Source organism: Pseudorca crassidens, chromosome 1 (assembly GCF_039906515.1).
Source record: "Pseudorca crassidens isolate mPseCra1 chromosome 1, mPseCra1.hap1, whole genome shotgun sequence".
NCBI lineage: Eukaryota > Metazoa > Chordata > Mammalia > Artiodactyla > Delphinidae > Pseudorca > Pseudorca crassidens.
In genome coordinates this window covers 86,950,467-86,969,369 of record NC_090296.1, presented here as the reverse complement: position 1 = coordinate 86,969,369, position 18,903 = coordinate 86,950,467, and the positions used below count along the sequence as shown (strand labels likewise).

Here is an 18,903-nt window from a genome sequence, read left to right as displayed (position 1 = left end):
ACCCTGGATTTCTTAGTTTCTTCCAAGCTCTAGAAGCTTTGGAATAGAAAAATACTGTATTTACAGCGTCTGGTGTGATTTTTTTTTTTCTGGTCCATCTCATCAGAATTTCATGTGTCCCTTGTGGTCTAGAAGCTTAAAGAGCAAGCCAGTTGGATGTGGTGATAGGGAAAGCAGTTAGAACTGCCAAGAGGGAACTGTCCATATTCCACACACTCTAAACACATGGGCTAGTGTCATGCACCCTGTGGACATAATACTGACCTGCAATGCGCAGAGGCCACTTGCCACATTCCCACGGACTGGGAAAACAGACCACTTTGTGCCAACATCTCTTTACCCTAATGGTAAGGAGGACAGATTATCTTTGGTCAGTGGAGTTGACAATACTTACACACACACATGCACACATATTCAACTGTATACATCTACTTTTAAAAGCAGCTGTTCAAATGCAAGTGTAATTCTGATCTTTATGATCAAATAGTATTGAATTAATTGCCCACATGTTCATAGCAGTATGATGAGCAGGTACAGCACAAGTTAAACAGACCCTGTCCTCTTCCTTACAAACTAAAACAGATGACACTGACATGGACAAATAGTGCACATGTATAGCTGCAACAGTTTTAGAGAAATCTAGAAAGCTAGGTAGTAACACTATGCATAAAACTTGAGGTCTGATGCATTAGAGTTTGGAAAAAATTTAACAGGTATTTTCTTCTCTTTAATTAGGAAGGCTTCATGAAGCAGGCAGTGCTCAGAGGGAAGGTTACTGGGTGGGATGAACTTTCCAAAACTCATTGCAAAACTGAGTGCTGAATGGGTGAAAAATGGGAAAACTGGGGAGCAAGGGAGCAGAGGGCAAAGGACAGACTGTAAGGAAGGTTAGACAAAGCTTGGAGTAGCACAGAATTGGAGAGGTAGCAAGATATGGGCCATGCAGAAGGCAGAGAGGGACTCGCCTCAGCTAAAACATGGAGTGCCAGGCAGATCAGGAGATGGGCTCCCATCCTCCAGAGTAAATCAGGTACTGTGCTGTGCTTACTGACAAGGAAACAGCTGACTGGCACTGGGGAAGAAGTATGAGCAGTCTTAGGGGACTAGCTCCTATGGGAGACGAAGGTCAGAAACCAGTATCTTAAGAAGATACTTCAATGGGCAGTTCAGAGGAAAGAAGAACGTGAGTGATGGCCAAGGCCTGGGATAAGTAGCTGCATCATTAGTCACATTGAATGAGTTGGGATGGGAATGAGATCTGAGAGAGAAGTGGGGAGGTAGAATTTTCTAAAATCCATAGCTTACCGTGGTAGATGAAAGATTAGTTAGGGTTCTGGTGCTGAGGGAATTTCCTAATTCCTAACTCTTACGAATTAAGGGGAGATGGTGTCTCAATTATGTTGCCTAAGCAGACAGGAAGATACAAGAAACACGAGTCTAAAGCAATGCCTCGGGATCTGAGATAGTTTAGGAAGTGTGCTATAGTGTTTTTTAAAAAATGAGAGATCACTTGTCTTCAGTATATCTATGTATAGTCTTGTGGGAAAAGCACTGGTTGTGGCACCAACAGATACAAATTCTGGTTCCAAATGTCTTATGTGTAAGTCAACCTGCCTCCATTTCCCTTTCTGTAAAGCAGAACAGTGTTTACACCTTAATCTGCCTCTCAGGGATACCATGTTAATAAAAATTCTATCTATAAAATGCCCAGTGGTTCTCTAGGTGTTTTTTAAAAAAATGTATATATGCAAATTATGATTAAGTTGTTGCTGGTAGGAAAAGATAAATCTTTACCTGCTTTTCTGGCTGCCTGTGTGGGGTTACTACAGGTATGCCTGTCTGAATCTTTATGTTCTAGGCTGAAAAACAAATTAGAATGTGGTAAAATAGAAATAAAAATCTTTCCTTAGTATCTGTATCCATATCCATTGGGACCCATCATAACTGGGCATGGAGAATGAGTCAATTTTAAAAGACCCAGGACCAGCCCTCCAACCTCCAGATGAAGAGAATGTGCAAAAGGAATAGGGCAAGAAAACCATAATTCACAGAGTGATGTACCACAATGTCTACGCAGCTCTATTTACAATAGCCAGGACATGGAAGCAACCTAAGTGTCCATCGACAGATGAATGGATAAAGATGTGGCACATATATACAATGGAATATTACTCAGCCATAAAAAGAAACGAAATTGAGTTATTTGTAGTGAGGTGGATGGACCGAGAGACTCATACAGGGTGAAGTAAGTCAGAAAGAGAAAAACAAATACCATATGCTAACACAGATATATGGAATCTTAAAAAAAAAAAAAAAAAAGGTTCTGAAGAACCTAGGGGCAGGACAGGAATAAAGACGCAGACGTAGAGAATGGACTTGAGGACACAGGAAGGGGGAAGGGTAAGCTGAGATGAAGTGAGAGAGTGGCATGGACATATATACACTACCAAATGTAAAACAGAAAGCTAGTGGGAAGCAGCCGCATAGCACAGGGAGATCAGCTCGGTGCTTTGTGTCCACCTAGAGGGGTGGGATAGGGAGGGTGGGAGGGAGACGCAAGAGGGAGGAGATATGGGGATATATGTATATGTATAGCTGATTCACTTTGTTATACAGCAGAAACTAACACACCATTGTAAAGCAATTATACTCCAATAAAAATGTTTAAAAAAAAAAGGAATAGGGCAAAGGCAAAACTCTTAGCAAGGAAAACCCAATTTTATCTCAAACTAGCTCACAAACCATTATCTGCCACCCAATCTGCCACTCCTGAGGATGGAAGAAGCAAAAAATAATACATAGTCTTCAAACATTCTAAGAAACAGAAACCAAGCCCACTGATGGGGGAGCAAGAGGATCTATGCACCCCTCCCTTTTAATACTTGTTCAGCCTTTGTAGGGACAGACTGGATGGCATGTGCAGCAGAGGAAGCAAGAATATATTAGGAGCTGGACAGTCATATCTGTTCTCATCAATTGTTTCCTTAGTGCTATTATTTCTTTTTATTTTCCCCATGCTATCATTCTTCCCTTTATTGCTTATTCTGTATGGCCAATGCCACAGAACTTAATACACACACACACACACACATACATACATTCGTATATATACACAGAGGGAGAGAGAGAGAGCACTGCCATTTCTCTTTTACTGTAATCTGAGTATAGAGGCTGTCTTGTCAACTCTGTAGAGAATTATTTTTATGGTAACCAGGTAGGGGAGGGAAGATGAGATATGAACATAAGAATGGATCAATTCTCTCTCCATTGTTCGATTCAAAATCTAAAATGTATCTTGACTCCAGGAGGATTAATCATGAGAAGGGCAAAGGCAGATATCAGGAGCTAGCTTTATCTGTCACTTAGGGTCACCCACCCAAAGGAGATTAACCCTGGCTACTGGGATTCACAAAAATGCATGGTATCCCTGGAGTCCACAGTTCTGGGGAATACTTAAGTGAAAGGAGTCCGATTAAAGTAAGCACAACAAAATACAGAGCTGTCATCACAAGCTAGATGGCTTAAAGGTTTTGGCGACAATCTGTTTTTCCTTCTCTCTTCACCTTATTTAGACTAGTAATTCCAAAACTTTTCCTGATGAGAACCTACTTTGATTTTCTTGAAGTTTCATGATCACTAATGAAGGACTGTTAAGTCAAAATCACTGCTGGAATGGGGAGTTCAGTGAGCAGCAACTTTCAAGTCCCTTCCTGTAAGCAGCATGGAGGTGAGCCATGGACGACCTCAGAGCCTGCCAGTCAGTTTAAGAGAGACTGGGCATCCGCCGTGAGTAAGGTGCTAGTGTTGGAGCCCACGGCACTTGGCTGCTATGCTTCCACGGGAGGGAGCAGTGGACAGCTTACTAAGTGGGATACAGCAGGGAGATCTAGGTTGTCATACATACTCGAAAGTAGTTCACCTCATTACAGCTTAAAAATGGAACACTTTTGGCTTCAGATGATTCCACTTCTTCCTCAGATCAGACTTGGTGCTGTCAGAAGCAAAGATGTAGCTGATGGATTCATAAGACAGATCCCACACCTGAGACTGGGTCAAATGAAATGTTTCAGCTGCCAGCTGGTACTCTTGAGAAAGGTGTGTTGCAAAAACACCCTTATCATCGGTCTGCCAACATAAGCAAGAAAGTTTCAAAATGAACGAGGAAATGATTTTTTAAAAAACAACAGCTTTCGTTTAGAGTATTTTCCTATTTACCATGCTTCTTTTAAGAATTTCAACAGGGGCTTATAAATATATCCATGCACATCTGTGACTGAACAGGCTTGTTTATCCTTTTTAAGAACAAAAAATAAAACACCAGGGCAGTGGCTCTCAACCACGGCTGCATGTTTAGATCACCGAGGGAGCTTTTAAAATGTATCTGTGCCCAGGACTCCCCTCAGATCAGTTAAAGCCGAATCGCAAGGGCTGGGTGCTGGGCATCAGTATTGTTGTTCCCCCAGGTACTGTCCAGGACCTTTCCCCGTAGAGCCAAACCAGAGTCACGCTGGCCCTTTGCAGCCTCTCAAGCCCCAATCTCCTCTCACTCCTCCACTTGGGCATCACCCCCAAGGTGTGCAAGGCAGCCAGCTAGGTAGTGAATGTCTGACCTATGGCAACTCAGGGACTAAAGAGGAGCAAAATACCTCACAACAAAACACCTTACACAGATCACGGCAGGATGGAGAATGCTGTACCAGAATCCAAAATGATGCTGCTTATAAGATGGAACTGTCTGACTTTTGACGTTCGAGGTCAAACAGAGTTCTAGATGAAGGGGGGAAAGGACGAAGCCTCTTATTAAAAGCAGATTAGTAGACTCATTCACTGTCACCAAGTAGATACATGAGAAATCTTTCCAAACTATGCTAATTTTCAGTAGTTCATTATTTTACAAAACTGACCTTTTCTTACATGTGAAAATTTGTAGTCCAATGAGTGTAGTTGTGTGGGAACTATGTGCTGCAGCTCATGGCAGGGAATTAACATCCCCTTCACAGCCCTGTGCTTCTCCCTTTCTTTTACCAAAGAAGGAGAGGAAAGAGGGGTGTGATAAGCCAGTCACCATGAAGAAGGCAGGGAAGTATCGTGATAGGGGAGCAGAAGGAATCTTTGAAGGGTTGCTGCACTTCTTCCTGGTCTTACAGTGGGAGCTAAAGTAAAGGTAAGAAAATGGTAGCACTGTCGAGGGTTACAGTATTATAAAAAGCCAAGAGCAGAAATGGACTTCTTCTATGGCTTCAAAGAAAACCTCTAAACTCCTTTACTCAGACAACCATCCATTCACTGCCTGCTGCAAGTCCATCTTAAGAACGACTTCTATGATTATAAAACTCCTGCCTTGAAAAGCTATGCCCGGCTCCCCAGCCAGAGTAAAATACTTCACTGACTTGACTGATGGCATCTGCTCCCTTGAGTAAGGCGGCTGCAACACAGGGCCACTCAGTCCCAGCAATGGCAAACCCAACCTGCCCCTGCTGAGAGCAGAGCCGGGCCACCACACCAAGTAAGATCACTATGCAAGTGGTTTCCAAGATCCTCTACTTTTGTAGAGGTTTAAAAATTTCCTTAGTAAAAAGAAAAGAAATCTCACCCATTATGAATTGCTGAAAAACTCTATGTTAGTCAAAAAAACACACCCACACAGGTGTTACTGCAAATTGTTAAATTTGTAAGTTCAGTGAATTCATCATCCAGTAAAGAGGTTTTCAGCCAACTGCTTCTTTCCCTCATCAGAAAGGCCTTCCCCAACTATCCAATCAAAAGTGGTTATCTCATCACTATTCTACCGGCCTGTTTAATTTTCTTCAAAGAACTTAACACTGATATTTTCTTGTGTATTTGCTTACTGTCTCTCTTACCTATGCTAGAATATAAGTTTCTTGAGAAAGAAACATTGTCTGTTTTGTTTACTGCTGTATTCCCAGCAATTTGAATAGTGACTGGAACAGAGTAGGCACTTCATAAGTATTTGTTGTTAAATAAAAATAGCTCCAGGGGGGCTTCCCTGGTGGTCCAGTGGTTAAGAATCTGCCTTCCAATGCAGGGGACGCAGTTGAATCCCTGGTTGGGGAACTAAGATCCCACATGCCGCAGGATAACTAAACCCATGCGCCACAACTAGAGAAGCCCACGAGTTGCAACGAAGACCCCACGCAGCCAAAATAAATAAATAAATAAAAATAAAAACCCTACAGCTAACATTATACTTAATAGCGACAGACTGAATGCTTTTCCCTAAGATAGGGAACAAGGAGAGATGTCAGCTCTCATCACTTATTCTACAAAGTAATGGTGAATAAGTTAAGTTCGGCAATGTCACATAACACATGATAAATATAAAATAATCTACTGTATTTCTCTATACTAGCAATGAAAAATAAAAAAAATAAATTAATAAAATAAATTAATTAAAAAAAAAAGCTCCAGGTATACACATGCAGACAAGCAAGTGTGTGATGGTTAACAGACATATAAAAATGTACTTGGAATCTTGCATAAGTCTTAATTTTTAACTAAATGTTACACATTTTCACAACATACATAAATTGGTTAAAGTCATTCCAAAATACTAGACGACCTTATTCCCTCAATATAATACCTGGTTCCAGGAACTGGGGAATGTGGCAGTGAACAAGACAGATAAGGGCCCTGCTCTCATGGAGCTTATACTCTAATGGGAGCTAAAACTTCCTGTTACTTAAATGAGGCTGAGAAAGCATCACTTAACTTCTAAATGATATTTATGTATTTAGAACAGTGCTTCTCTACATATGGGTTGCAACCTGGGGGCTGGGGAGGAAGGGACAGTGAGTTGCCTGGAGGACCTAAAGCCTTAAGCCTTACCGAGCGGTATCTGGTGTTGCCTCACAAAGTCCACCAGATCCAGGGATCCTCCCTCCAAGGAGTTGAGAAATGTGCCGTGCCCAATTCGGTCAGGAAGCAGGTCCAGGAGTACTTGTGTTTCTTTTTTTTGGTTTGGAATCTCAAAAAAAGGGGAAAGAGGGCATCAATAACCTCTTTCAGTGGTTCTTAAAAGTACTTTTTTCTATAGCCAGGTATTTTGTCCCTCTGGGAAGGTAATGCAGACATTCTGGGAAGCTGAACCACTTAGACCTTCCAGCTCCCTTCTTTGCCTTTTATCTTCCCACTTATTTCCCAGTATTCTTCTAGATTCATTTTGATGATAGTAACTATGGAGTCAATAGCCTTTTCACACCATTCTCCTTTAAACCTCACAAGAATCATACAAAAGTATTAAGATGAAGAAATCAAAACTCAGAAAAAGTAATTTTCAAAAACAAAATCTCACAACTCTATATGCATATGTGTGTTTTGTGTTGTGTATATGTCTTCATACATATTACAAAAAGGGATAGAAAAAATATATATAAATAACAAAACTGTTAATAGGATCAACTCAGGAGCAGAACTAAGGGGACCTTTCATTTTTTATTTCTTTACTTCTACTTTACACTATTTCTGTACACGTGGATTTTCTTCAGATACATATAACTTTTGTAGTTAAAAATACAAAGCATTTTAAAGAAAAGCTGTCCAGGCTCACAGAGCTAGTGAATGCTGGAGATAAGGGTGAAACCCGGCTCCATCTGACTCCGGGGCCCAGACTCCATCCACATACAGTGCGCTCATGTTCTATCTAACGACAAGGCTAGCTAAGTGCAAACCACAACCACCATGAAAATGTCTGGCTGTGCTCTTCATCTCCTAGATAGCCTAAAAGACAAACGACCATAACATGTTGAAATGAAATGTTTTATATCCAATGGACCAAACAAGAAAAGCCACAGAAATTAAGGTAAAGAGCAGGTTCTGATGCTGTGCACAAAGGCCAGAGGTAACTGGCCTCATGCTGGCTGTTCTGTTATCCTGACCAATGACTTCAATCTGGCATCAGTTTGGTCAACTAGAGGGTGTCCTACACAAGAAGGATCTTTTGATCAGAGTGTGGAAACATGGATCCTAGATTTTAAGTTCTGCCACTAGATTACTGACTCTCTGCTTTGTAGACATGAAAAAGAGCCAGTACTGACACGAAGCTCCCATTTTTCCCCTAGTCTTTAAATCATGACCTTAATTCTCAAAATAATCATACGAGGTAAGTAAACTAAGTATTATTTCCTGCATTCAAGAAACAAATACAGGGGCTTCCCTGGTGGCGCAGTGATAAAGAATCCGCCTGCCAATGCAGGGGACATGGGTTTGAGCCCTGGTCCGGGAAGATTCCACGTGCCACAGAGCAACTAAGCCCGTATTCCACAACTACTGAGCCTGTGCTCTAGAGCCCGTGAGCCACAACTACTGAGCCTGCGTGCCACAACTACTGAAGCCCGTGCACCTAGAGCCCGTGCTCTGCAACAAGAGAAGCCATCAATGAGAAGCCCGTGCACCACAACTAGAGAAAAGCCCGCACACAGCAACAAAGACTCAAGGCAGCCAAAAATAAAAATAAATAATAATAATAAAAAAAAGAAACAAATTCATCAAGTTGTATAATTATGTATAGCTTTTTGTATGTTAAAAAAAAGAAAAAAAAGTAATAGGTAGAAGTACTGAAGTAGAAAGTAAATCCATCTGTAAAATGGGGAAAAGTCCAGGAGAGTCCCTTGGTTGCCTCACAGGGATGTGCTGATTAAGAAAGTGACTGTTCTCCAGCTACTCTCTGTGCATTATCTGCACTGTGCTCATGCTGCCAAGGAGCTGGTGCCACAGGGGCACTTGATCTTCTGCTGAGCCTTATAAAATGATGATGAGCTACTTCCTTTCTTGCCAGTGTACGTGACACATTCAGGTCCCTTCCCTGCAAGGACAGGTGAGACAAACTCATGCTTTTCTCAGTGTCATCTTGCCGCTAACAAGGCTGCTGATATAAATTCATGCATTTTCTCTAGCAAGCTGTCAATTAAGCTGTTTTAAGGACACAACCATAGTGCACGTCAACAGCCAACCCCAGGAACCACAAAAACAAAGGAACAGTAACGTGAGGGACTAAAGCAAGTTATGCCTTCATCATTATAATTTACACAAAAATATTTCTACTTTCTCTTTCTAAAAATGTTTTCCCAAGCCAGGTCTATCTTTAGCCATGTACAAATGATTATTATTTTCCATTAATTATTTTCCATTGTAATCTATCCTCTCCAGCCTAATTTTACAATATTATTTACCTCTGAAAGATGCAATGCCAACTTCAGACCTGATTTTTTAGCTTCTAAAAGAGGTTCCAAGAAGTCTTTTGCTTGTCCTACCTTGAAGACAAAAGTTAAAATGAGGATGTATGAGTACAGGCAAACTGAAGAACTGGTTACTCTGTCTCAATAAAAAAAGAAATAAAATAATGGCAGAAAAAAAACGGCAGATGGACTTATTTGCACATTTTGTTTATAAAGTATCTATGGTGTGCTAGACATGTTAGAGAATTCAAAGCTGGCACAGACACAGTCCTTGCCCTCAAGAATCTTAAGTATCAGTGAACCTGATGACAATCAGCTAAGCTTGATATAACAGTCACCAAATTTTACTTTCGGAAGGATATCTAGATATCTAAAGCTAAGAAGGAGAACTCACCTGATTCAGGAACCAGCATGATTTGTAAAGAAAGCTTCTATCAAATGGACGGATGAAACAAGGCCAGAACAGCCCAGGTTTTGACAAAGCCGTAAGAACCAGGTTCACAGGACTCTCTATTTCAATGGTTTTCAACTGGGGTGATTCTGCCCTCCAGGGGACATTTGGTAACGTCTACAAACATTTTTGGTTGTCACAACTAAGAGGGTGCTGGTATCTATTGGGTAGAGGCCAGGGATGCTGCTAAACATCTTATAATGTACAGGACACCCTCCTACAACAAAGAATTCTTTGGCCCCAAATGTCAGTAGTGCCACAGCTGAGGCACCCTGCTTGAATCTGACCAAGAAGCTCTAGACCAGCCTTTCTCAACTGGGGCTTCTGTGAGACAATTAAGCCCTAGCCATAATTAAGCATTAGACATGGATTACATGTTAATAAATTAACTTCTCTAGTAGAATGGTACTAGCTGTGAACCAAAATAAAATAATCATATTGTCATGCAAATCTTTTCCTCTTTTTTTAGGGGGCTTAATTCTTTCACAGAACCCTGTCTGAGAGCAGTTGCTATAGACGTTCTGGTCATCCAGGGCAGGATAGGGCTTCATCCACACAGAGAGTCTGCTGGACCTCTGGAGAAAGCAGGATGCTCCAAGCTAATCCTCATCCCACAAACTGATTCTACCTTTTAGACATAAAATATGTTTTGGAAAAGTAACTTACAGTAGGGTCTCCACTGAGGTCAAGGCCAAGAACTGTATCCTCAGTAGAAAGGAAGAACTCTTCAGCAAGTTTAACAGTCTCCTTGGCTACTGAAGGGCCACCTCTTCTGTCGACTGATATCAAATACCTTTGATACAAGAAAAACACAGTTGAAAATGAGTATTGATTGTGTAGATGAAAAAGACAACCCTTGAGTATGGCCAGAGAGGTATGGCAGGCTACGTGGAATACATCTTACTGGAAAAGTACAGCCTGACTAACTTGACATCTTACTTTGCCATAAGGAATGAGACATAAATTACTAAACAGCACCAAATATCTAGTTAGTGTTCAAAGTTCTATCTCCTGTTTTTTTGTTCATGTATTTGTTTTTTACAGTTTGATTCGGAATCCAACTAAGGTCCACACATTGTGTTGGTCAACGTGTCTCAAGTCTCTTTTAATCTATAGCCACTTCCCCCATGCCTCCACCCTCTACCTCACACCTCCCCCCGGCCTCTTTTCTTGAATTTATTTGTTGAAGAAACCACATCATTTTTCCTATAGTTTCCCACATCTGATTTTGCTGATTGAATCCCCATGTTGATAACATGTTCTCCTGTCTCTTGTATTTCCTATGAATTGGAAACTGGATCTAGTCTAGAGGCTTAATCAGATCAGATTCAATATTGAGGCAAGAGGATTTCATAGGTGGTGATAGCTCTTTCATCAGGAGGCTTAGATCCCTTATTTCATTAAGGGTTACAAGACTGGTAATATTCTAATTCTAACATGTATCCAATAGCTGATACAAATTCATTCTTCATACATTAGCTGGATTCCTACAAGGAATCAAATACCCAGAGAACCCCTGCTAATATTGTGTAATTTTCCTCCAGCATTTATTAGTTTATCTATTTATTTACAAAATAAAGAAATCTCTCCAGCATATATTTATTTACAAAATCTGGATCAACTATATATAAAATGCAGTCTTTTTTTTTTCCACTTAACAATTTCCCCTGCCATTAAATGTTAGAAAACAATATAAATCATATGAATATAACATAATGTAATTGTTCTCTGATTGTTGGACATTTTAGGATATTTTCTACTTTTTGTTATAAATAACACTACTGTGAAGAATCTTAACATTAATCAATCTATTTCCTTAGGATACATTTCTAGAACAGAGTTACTGGATCACAGAGGGAAATTATTTTTATAGATCTTAATACCTCTTTAGAGAGGTTTTATTAATTACATATGCTCACCAGCAGTGTGTAAGTTCACAAACACTGGTTAATACTCTTTTTGGGGAGCAGGGTACCTGTTGAAATGGCATTGTAATATCTCGTTTTAAAATTATTTGATTAGTGAAGTTAAATAGTTTTCTATACATTTATTGGCCATTTGTATGTCTTCTTTTCTGAATTCTCTTGTCTTTTGCCTGTTTTTTTTTTAATTGGGGTATTAGTCCAGTTAAGCTTAATTTTGAGAGATTTTATAGCCAGAAACTATACAGTTAGCTTTCTTCCTTTCTTCCTTCAAGGACTTACTGAGCCCTAATTATGTGCCAGCTCTGTTCTAAGTACTGGTGGGGTAGTGGTGAATCAAAAGACAAGGGCCCTGGCCTCACTGCATTTACACTCTAGCGGGTGAGTGTGTGTACACAAATAAAACAAGAAGACTTCTGATCTTGTTAAGAAGAGTGCCATAAAGGAAATAAACGGGGTGACTAGAAGATGTGGGGAGGCACTTTAGATAAGGTGGTCAAGGAAGGCCCCTCTGAGGAAGTGACAGCCACACTGAGACCTGAATAATGAGAAGCCAACCATGCGAGGATACAGTGGAGGTGTGTTCTAGGCAAAAGTAACAGGAAGTACAAAGGTGCTGATGTGGGACAGTCTTGGACTACTTGAGGAACAGAGGGCGGGCCAGTGCGTGATAAGTGACCAGTGGTCCAGATGAGGCTGTTGAAGTAAGAAAGGCAGCCACGTGGGACCTTGCAGGCCACAGTAAGAAGCCTGGATTTTCGCTGAAGAGCCATGGGAAGCCATACTTCACAAGAGCAACAGGACTCAGAACTTTACTGCCACACGAAAAAATTCAGAATTGCATTCTCAACTTTAAACAACAAGGTTCTTGACTCTGTTTTTTATTAAAAGATAAAAATCGGTTATTGGTTGATTTATAAAATCCACTATACTCAGGCTCAAAAGAGTAAATTTTTCACATTCTAGTATTTTAAATGGTGACCACTAAGGTACAATGCTTCTTACCTAACATCAATGTCTATGTTTTCTTGTTTGGACTGTTTTATACCCTCAAGTACAGATTCCACATAAGTCTTTTTAGTCATTCCTGGAAAGGACACAAATAAAACATTTTTAAAGAGATCATCAACTACTTCATCCTTCAACATTAGCATCCCTATATGAACAAATACATTTTCATTTTATGTGTGATACGGGTATGGTTAAAGATGAGTTATGGATACATTTTAGTAAATACCATTTATACTTTAATCAAATTGAAAAAAATGAAATACTAGAAAAATGAAATAAAAAAAAGACATAAAATTCAAGCTTGTTTAAAAATTATTCTCAAATTCAACAAACATAAAGTTACTCTCAGGACTTCCCTGGTGGCGCAGTGGTTCAGAATCCGCCTGACAATGCAGGGGATACGGGTTCGAGCCCTGGTCCGGGAAGATCCCACATGCTGTGGAGCAACTAAGCCCGTGTGCCACAACTACTGAGCCTGTGCTCTAGACCCTGCGAGCCACAACTACTGAAGCCCACGCACCTAGAGCCCGTGCTCCACAACGAGAGAAGCCACTGCAATGAGAAGCCCACACACCGCAATGAAGAGTAGCCCCTGTTCACCGCAACTACAGAAAGCCTGCGCACAGCAACGAAGACCCAACACAGCCAAAAATAAATAAATAAATAATTAAAAAAAAAAAAACCTACTCTCACAAATTGCTATAAAAAGTTTAAATGCTTGTTCTAACAAAACAAGAATAACAAAAGCCCTTTTTTGGGAATCCCCTGGTGATCCAGTGGTTAGGACTCCGTGGTTCTACTGCAGGGGGGCATGGGTTCGATCCCTGGTTGGGGAACCAAGATCCCCATGTGCATAGTGTGGCCAGAAAAAAAAAAAGAAGCCCTTTTCTAAGGCCTGTCCTTAAAAACAAAAAATGCCAGAAAATGTTTTCTCTACTAGCAGAATGTTTTCCTGCTTGTCCAGGAAAAAATCCTCTCCCTCAACCCTGCTCAGACTCAGTGTTTCTCATCCAGGGCACTAGAGACGTTCTTTCAAGTTCAGGTGCTCAAGTCCTCCTCTTCTGTGGGTCTCTGAAAAAGCACTCTCCAGAACAACCTCCTCTAAAATACTCTCATACCCCAGTTATAAAATGTTTACTTTTGTTTTGTTTTGTTTTGTTTTTTGCGGTACGCGGGCCTCTCTGTTGTGGCCTCTCCCGCTGCGGAGCACAGGCTCCGGACGCGCAGGCCCAGCGGCCATGGCTCACGGGCCCAGCCACTCCGCGGCACGTGGGATCTTCCCGGACCGAGGCACGAACCCGCGTCCCCTGCATGGGCAGGCGGACTCTCAACCACTGTGCCACCAGGGAAGCCCAAAATGTTTATGTTTAGTGGAAAATCTCTAGAAACAACACAGACGATTATAAAGAAGAAAAATAAAAATAACCTGTAATCCCACCACTCAGAAATAACCACTGGCTGTTTTTCTAAGTGTGTGTATATGTGTAAACATATATAGATAGATAGATAGATAGATAGATAGATAGTTTTGAACAGATGAGATGCTACTAGGTATATATGTATCCTGTTCCTTCATTTAACACTGTATTCTGAGCATGTCTTCACGTCATTAAAGTGTCTTTGCAAATATTTTTAATGGTTGCCAAATATTCCATTAACTTTTATTTAACTATTCCCCTATTGCTGCATACTTAAGGTGACATTCCCCTTTGAATCTCCATTTGAAGAGTCAACTAGCCCTAATAATTGGCAGGTCTCTTCTTTCCTTCCCTTTCACTATCCTCATCAGGATCCTACAGTTTAAAAATGTGAGATAAGAATCTTCTGCTCAGGGGGAGGAATAAATCGGGAGATTGGGATTGACATATACACACCACTATACGTAAAACAGATAACTAATAAAGACCTACTGTATAGCACAGGGAACTCTACTCAGTACTCTGTAATAACCTGTATGGGAAAAGAATCTAAAAAAGAGTGGATATATGTGTATGTATAACTGATTCACTTTGCTGTACAGCAGAAACTAACACATTATAAATCAACTATACTCCAATATAAATTTTAAAAAAAAGAATCTTCTGCTTGTCTCATTTCAGCACTTACTTTACTATATGCAGTTTCAAAAATTTTACCCCCTGAATGATGCTGGGCTACACATATCAGGGTGCAAGATGATCTGGTAGGGCCTCTTTAGGTCACAGACAAAGTGCTAAGGAGGACCCAAGGGCACTACAGAATATCTCCTGATGCTGCTCTTTTTTTTTTTTTTTTTTTTTTAAGGGTTCTGAATCTCTGATTTATTAGACAGCATGGAATTAACAGGTTTAGGTTATTTTACAGAAAGAGCTCAAGCTGCTCGTACACAGCAACTGGGCTTGCTGGGGGAAAACAATTCTTCAGACTACTGCAAAAGGACACAAAGACTCCTCATCCTACACACACTCAGTATGAAAAGGCACACAGACAAGTTTTTTGCAAGACAGAAAACAGAGAAATCCACATACTAAATAACGCGTCCACAATGACTATAACACATCCCTTAGGGGATAAGCATGTAACTGTAGGAAGCAAAACAAAGCTTTCCATAGAGAAACCACTTTCACGAGATGATTAGGTGGACCTGCAATGAAGAAAATACATTTCAAAAGATGGGTTCAGACTTACACTAAGTTTTCACTGAAATACTTACAAATAAGACCTTTCTCTGTATCAGAAGAATTTTTTTTAAATACATCATGGATAAAATAAATTTCAGTAAAGGTCCAAGTACCATTCAGAAACATACATTTGCAAATAATGTAAATAAAAAACAAAAAGTGTGACAACAAAAATACTATTTGGTACTACCCAGAATAGGCCAAGCTAAGTTCATGTTCTGCTTCAGGGCATTATATTGAAATGAATCTCATTCTCACTATAATTTTTTTCTTTTTAACCTTAATCACCAGTGGCTGGGTAACTGAAATGGACATGAGAACTATATAAATGTCAGAGAAATATGTAAACCTCATTAATGTTTCCAAAAATTCATTCAGAGATAGAAACAGGTCCAAATAGATGCCTGTCTAAATGTACTGCAATTACGTTACAATTATTTTTCCAAATACACAGATATGCTCTGTCTTTTCTCAGCTCATTACTGACTCAAACAATTTGCTCTTCTGGGATCAATTGTTTGCTAATAAATAATTGTTTACAGTCACAAAATGATGTTAGGAGGTTTTCTTATTAGTTTTCCTTCTGCACCCTAATAAGATTGAAAACGAGCTGATTCCCCAGAGTCTAACCTTAACCTCGCTTTGTTTCACAGCCCAGGAAATGATGACCCATCTGCTTCAGAAAATAATGGACGGCCGAGAGGAAATATTGTTTAATTGTAGATTAACCTCCTCATGAGGCAGTCTGAAGCAGCTTTAGAATTAGCAACTATAACCAGCAAGAGAAACAAATGGCTCAAGAGCCTTTTTCTCTACCATTTAAGGTCCACAAAGAATGCAAAGGGGGTTTTACTACCTACATTTATTCACAAACATTTATTTCCACAATAGAAACAAACACCATCAAGGTCAAAACTGATTCTCAAAAGTGCTGTCGCTGCCCTCAAATTCTGTTTGTCCGAATACCTTTAAATGCAGCAAACCATCAAACCATCTCATGCACTAAAGAAAGTGTTTGTTTTAAAAAAGCAATAAAAACCTCTTTTCCAATATCTTCAGGTTCTTATAATATTAAAATCAAATTTTTTCCCTGGTTTCTTTGTTAAAAGTAATAAATCCACCATTGGGGAGTACGAATTGTTTTATTATCATCAACATGGCACTTAAGTAAATGAAATCTTGTCAAGTACATGGTGACTTGGGTTTTGTTTCTGCATCTGTCACTTGACAAATGAAGATACCATCTTCGGGATGTTCCGTGTCATCCATTTCATACATATACGATGATGCTATTGCAAGTGTAGTCCCATCATTACCGAAGGCGAGTGACGCAATGCTGGTGGGGTACCGATGGAACTGGCACAGCCGCTTTTTGTTAAATGGATCCCAAATATTTACAAATCCATCAGAACCACCTGTGGCAAAGGTATTGTGGATGTTGTGAAACGAAATGGCGTTGACTGGGTAAATTTGCTCAATATTATTTTCTTTCAGTCTGTGACACTTGAAGGCATACTTCTTCTGTACCTCAGGGCTTGGGTCCAAGTACTCAACTGCCACTCGGCCTTCAATAGAGCTTACTACATAACCCTGCTTGTTTGGAAATGCTCGTATGCAGCGAGTCTGGTACTTGAGGCTGGACTCCCGGCGCTGCTGCACGTAGCCCATGTTCCGTAAGTCCCACACCAACACTCTGCGGCCTGCGGTGCCCACAATCAGCCGGTCTCCAGACACTGAGAGGGTATACACCTTTTCAGGCTGAGAGAAGGTCCCAGCATTACAAGGGGTTCTGGGATCCCACAATTTAACTGTCTGATCCCAACTCCCAGTAACCATCACATTCACTTCTGGACAATATTCAACACATCTGATAGGGGCATCATGGGTTCCAACAAGATTTTCTTGATCAGTGTTCAAATCATGCATTTTCAATTGATGGTCTAATCCCCCACTCCAGGCATGTGTTGGATCGTAGAAAGCGCAGTCCAGGACGGCGCCGGTGTGCTGGTACTTGAGCCGCATGGAATTGGCCAGCACATCGTAAAGGCGCACGGACGTGTCCCAGGAGGAGACCAACAGGAACTGAGAGGTGTTCGGGCTGAACTTCACCGAGGAGATGCCGTCCTCGGGTGGCTGGTTCAGCTTGAACTCGTTAGAACCGGTCATCTTAGCTCCTTCTGAAGCAACTTCGCCGCTACTCGCCGCCGCCTAGCTTCCCTCGTAGCTCTCCCTGATGCTGCTCTTATGGAAAGAGGGTCCCAGGAAATTTCTCCAGATCACATCCAGATCCACTCATCTCCATCCAGAGAGGTTTTGCCACATCACAGCTTGCTCCTGGCCTAAGATACCATCAGTCCCTGAGACGTGAGTCAATAACCTTCATTTCAGTGATTGTCATGAAATGTGATTCTGCATCCACTCATTGTCTCACAAGTGCCTTGATGCAGGGAACTCGAACTAGCATTTATTTAAGACAATGTAACTATAAGGAAAAAGTGTTCTTTTCTCAGAGTGAGAAAAATAAGAACAAACAAAATGTTTGCAGGTCTTTTTATTTCCCTTCAACAGACAATACCTGACCTGATTTTTTTAAGTTAAGAATAACTCACTCGGGGCTTCCCTGGTGGCGCAGTGGTTGAGAATCTGCCTGCTAATGCAGGGGACACGGGTTTGTGCCCTGGTCTGGGAAGATCCCACATGCCATGGAGCAACTAGGCCCGTGAGCCACAACTACTGAGCCTGCACGTCTGGAACCTGTGCTCCGCAACAAGAGAGGCCGCGATAGTGAGAGGCCTGCACACCGCGATGAAGAGTGGCCCCCGCTTGCCACAACCAGAGAAAGCCCTCGCACAGAAACGAAGACCCAACACAGGCAAAAATAAATTAATTAATTAAAAAAAAAAAAGAATAACTCACTCATTAATAACATACATCATTAATGTACATCAGAAGATTTGGACCACTGACCCTACTTTTACAATAGTGTAAAAGTAAATACTTCATAGTCTCAACTTGCAAACACATGCATCATCAAAGCACACGAGAAAAAAGATAGACATCTCCTGAGAAGTAGTTAGAGTCTACCTGTAGCATTTTCTCTGGGTGTGCTCCTTAGTTCCAGGTACTTGACACCATCATCTGCAAATTCTTTAATGACATCTTTCGTGACCTGATAATAAAGGCAATGTATGCAATATTGATTATGTTAGTGTAAGCGTCCCCATGAAAATGCCACGTGCTACAGCTTTATTTCATGCATTAAGTTTGACTTGCAAGTAGTGTTGGGAGTCTCCCACATGGTGAGGATGACCTGCTTTGTCACACCCTGGTGGAGGCTGTGACAAAACTACCACATTTCCAATAGCTCCCCTTACCCAGCGCCCATACTCACATGAAATCCAAATCTGGACATCACCCACACCTTTTGTTTCTCTTCTCCCCTTTTAACCATTTCTCTATTTGCTAATGAACAGCAGACTGATAAAACAGAGGCAAAACTAAAACCAGTAAAACCACCTATGAGTGTATACTATTTGAAATTTCATTACATATGGAAAAAAACAACTAAAATGATTAGGTAGTACTGATGTACCATTTAAAGTCATGGCTTAAGATTCTTATTCAAGCTATTTAGGGATAAGTTGTATTTTTCAAGAATTTCTTCC

At 40.7% G+C, this 18,903-nt stretch overlaps 2 protein-coding genes across 5 annotated transcripts in view; both read right to left on the bottom strand.

Annotated features, from left to right (window-relative positions):
* Positions 1-459: 459 nt before the first annotated feature.
* The window catches only part of MAPDA (N6-Methyl-AMP deaminase), a 28,836-nt gene continuing 10,392 nt past the window's right edge, over positions 460-18,903 (bottom strand). For 3 of the 4 annotated variants that reach the window (XM_067745376.1, XM_067745403.1, XM_067745383.1), the window contains 7 exons: positions 18,323-18,407; positions 12,573-12,654; positions 10,312-10,438; positions 9,189-9,269; positions 6,847-6,985; positions 4,667-4,767; positions 460-4,125 (listed from right to left, as the gene is read on the bottom strand). In XM_067745376.1, the coding sequence (XP_067601477.1) occupies positions 3,931-4,125; positions 4,667-4,767; positions 6,847-6,985; positions 9,189-9,269; positions 10,312-10,438; positions 12,573-12,654; positions 18,323-18,407 (810 nt within the window). In that variant the 3' untranslated portion in view covers positions 460-3,930. Of the gene's footprint in view, positions 4,126-4,646; positions 4,768-6,846; positions 6,986-9,188; positions 9,270-10,311; positions 10,439-12,572; positions 12,655-18,322; positions 18,408-18,903 lie in introns of all 4 variants that reach the window. The other variant, XM_067745394.1, reaches the window with a different exon arrangement.
* LOC137228244 (mitotic checkpoint protein BUB3-like) lies at positions 14,864-17,504 on the bottom strand. The gene is made up of 2 exons (XM_067745418.1): positions 16,437-17,504; positions 14,864-15,201 (listed from the first exon to the last, which is right to left on the bottom strand). Exons 1-2 carry the CDS (start codon positions 17,402-17,404, stop codon positions 15,192-15,194), a joined length of 978 nt encoding a protein of 325 aa, XP_067601519.1. The 5' UTR covers positions 17,405-17,504; the 3' UTR covers positions 14,864-15,191.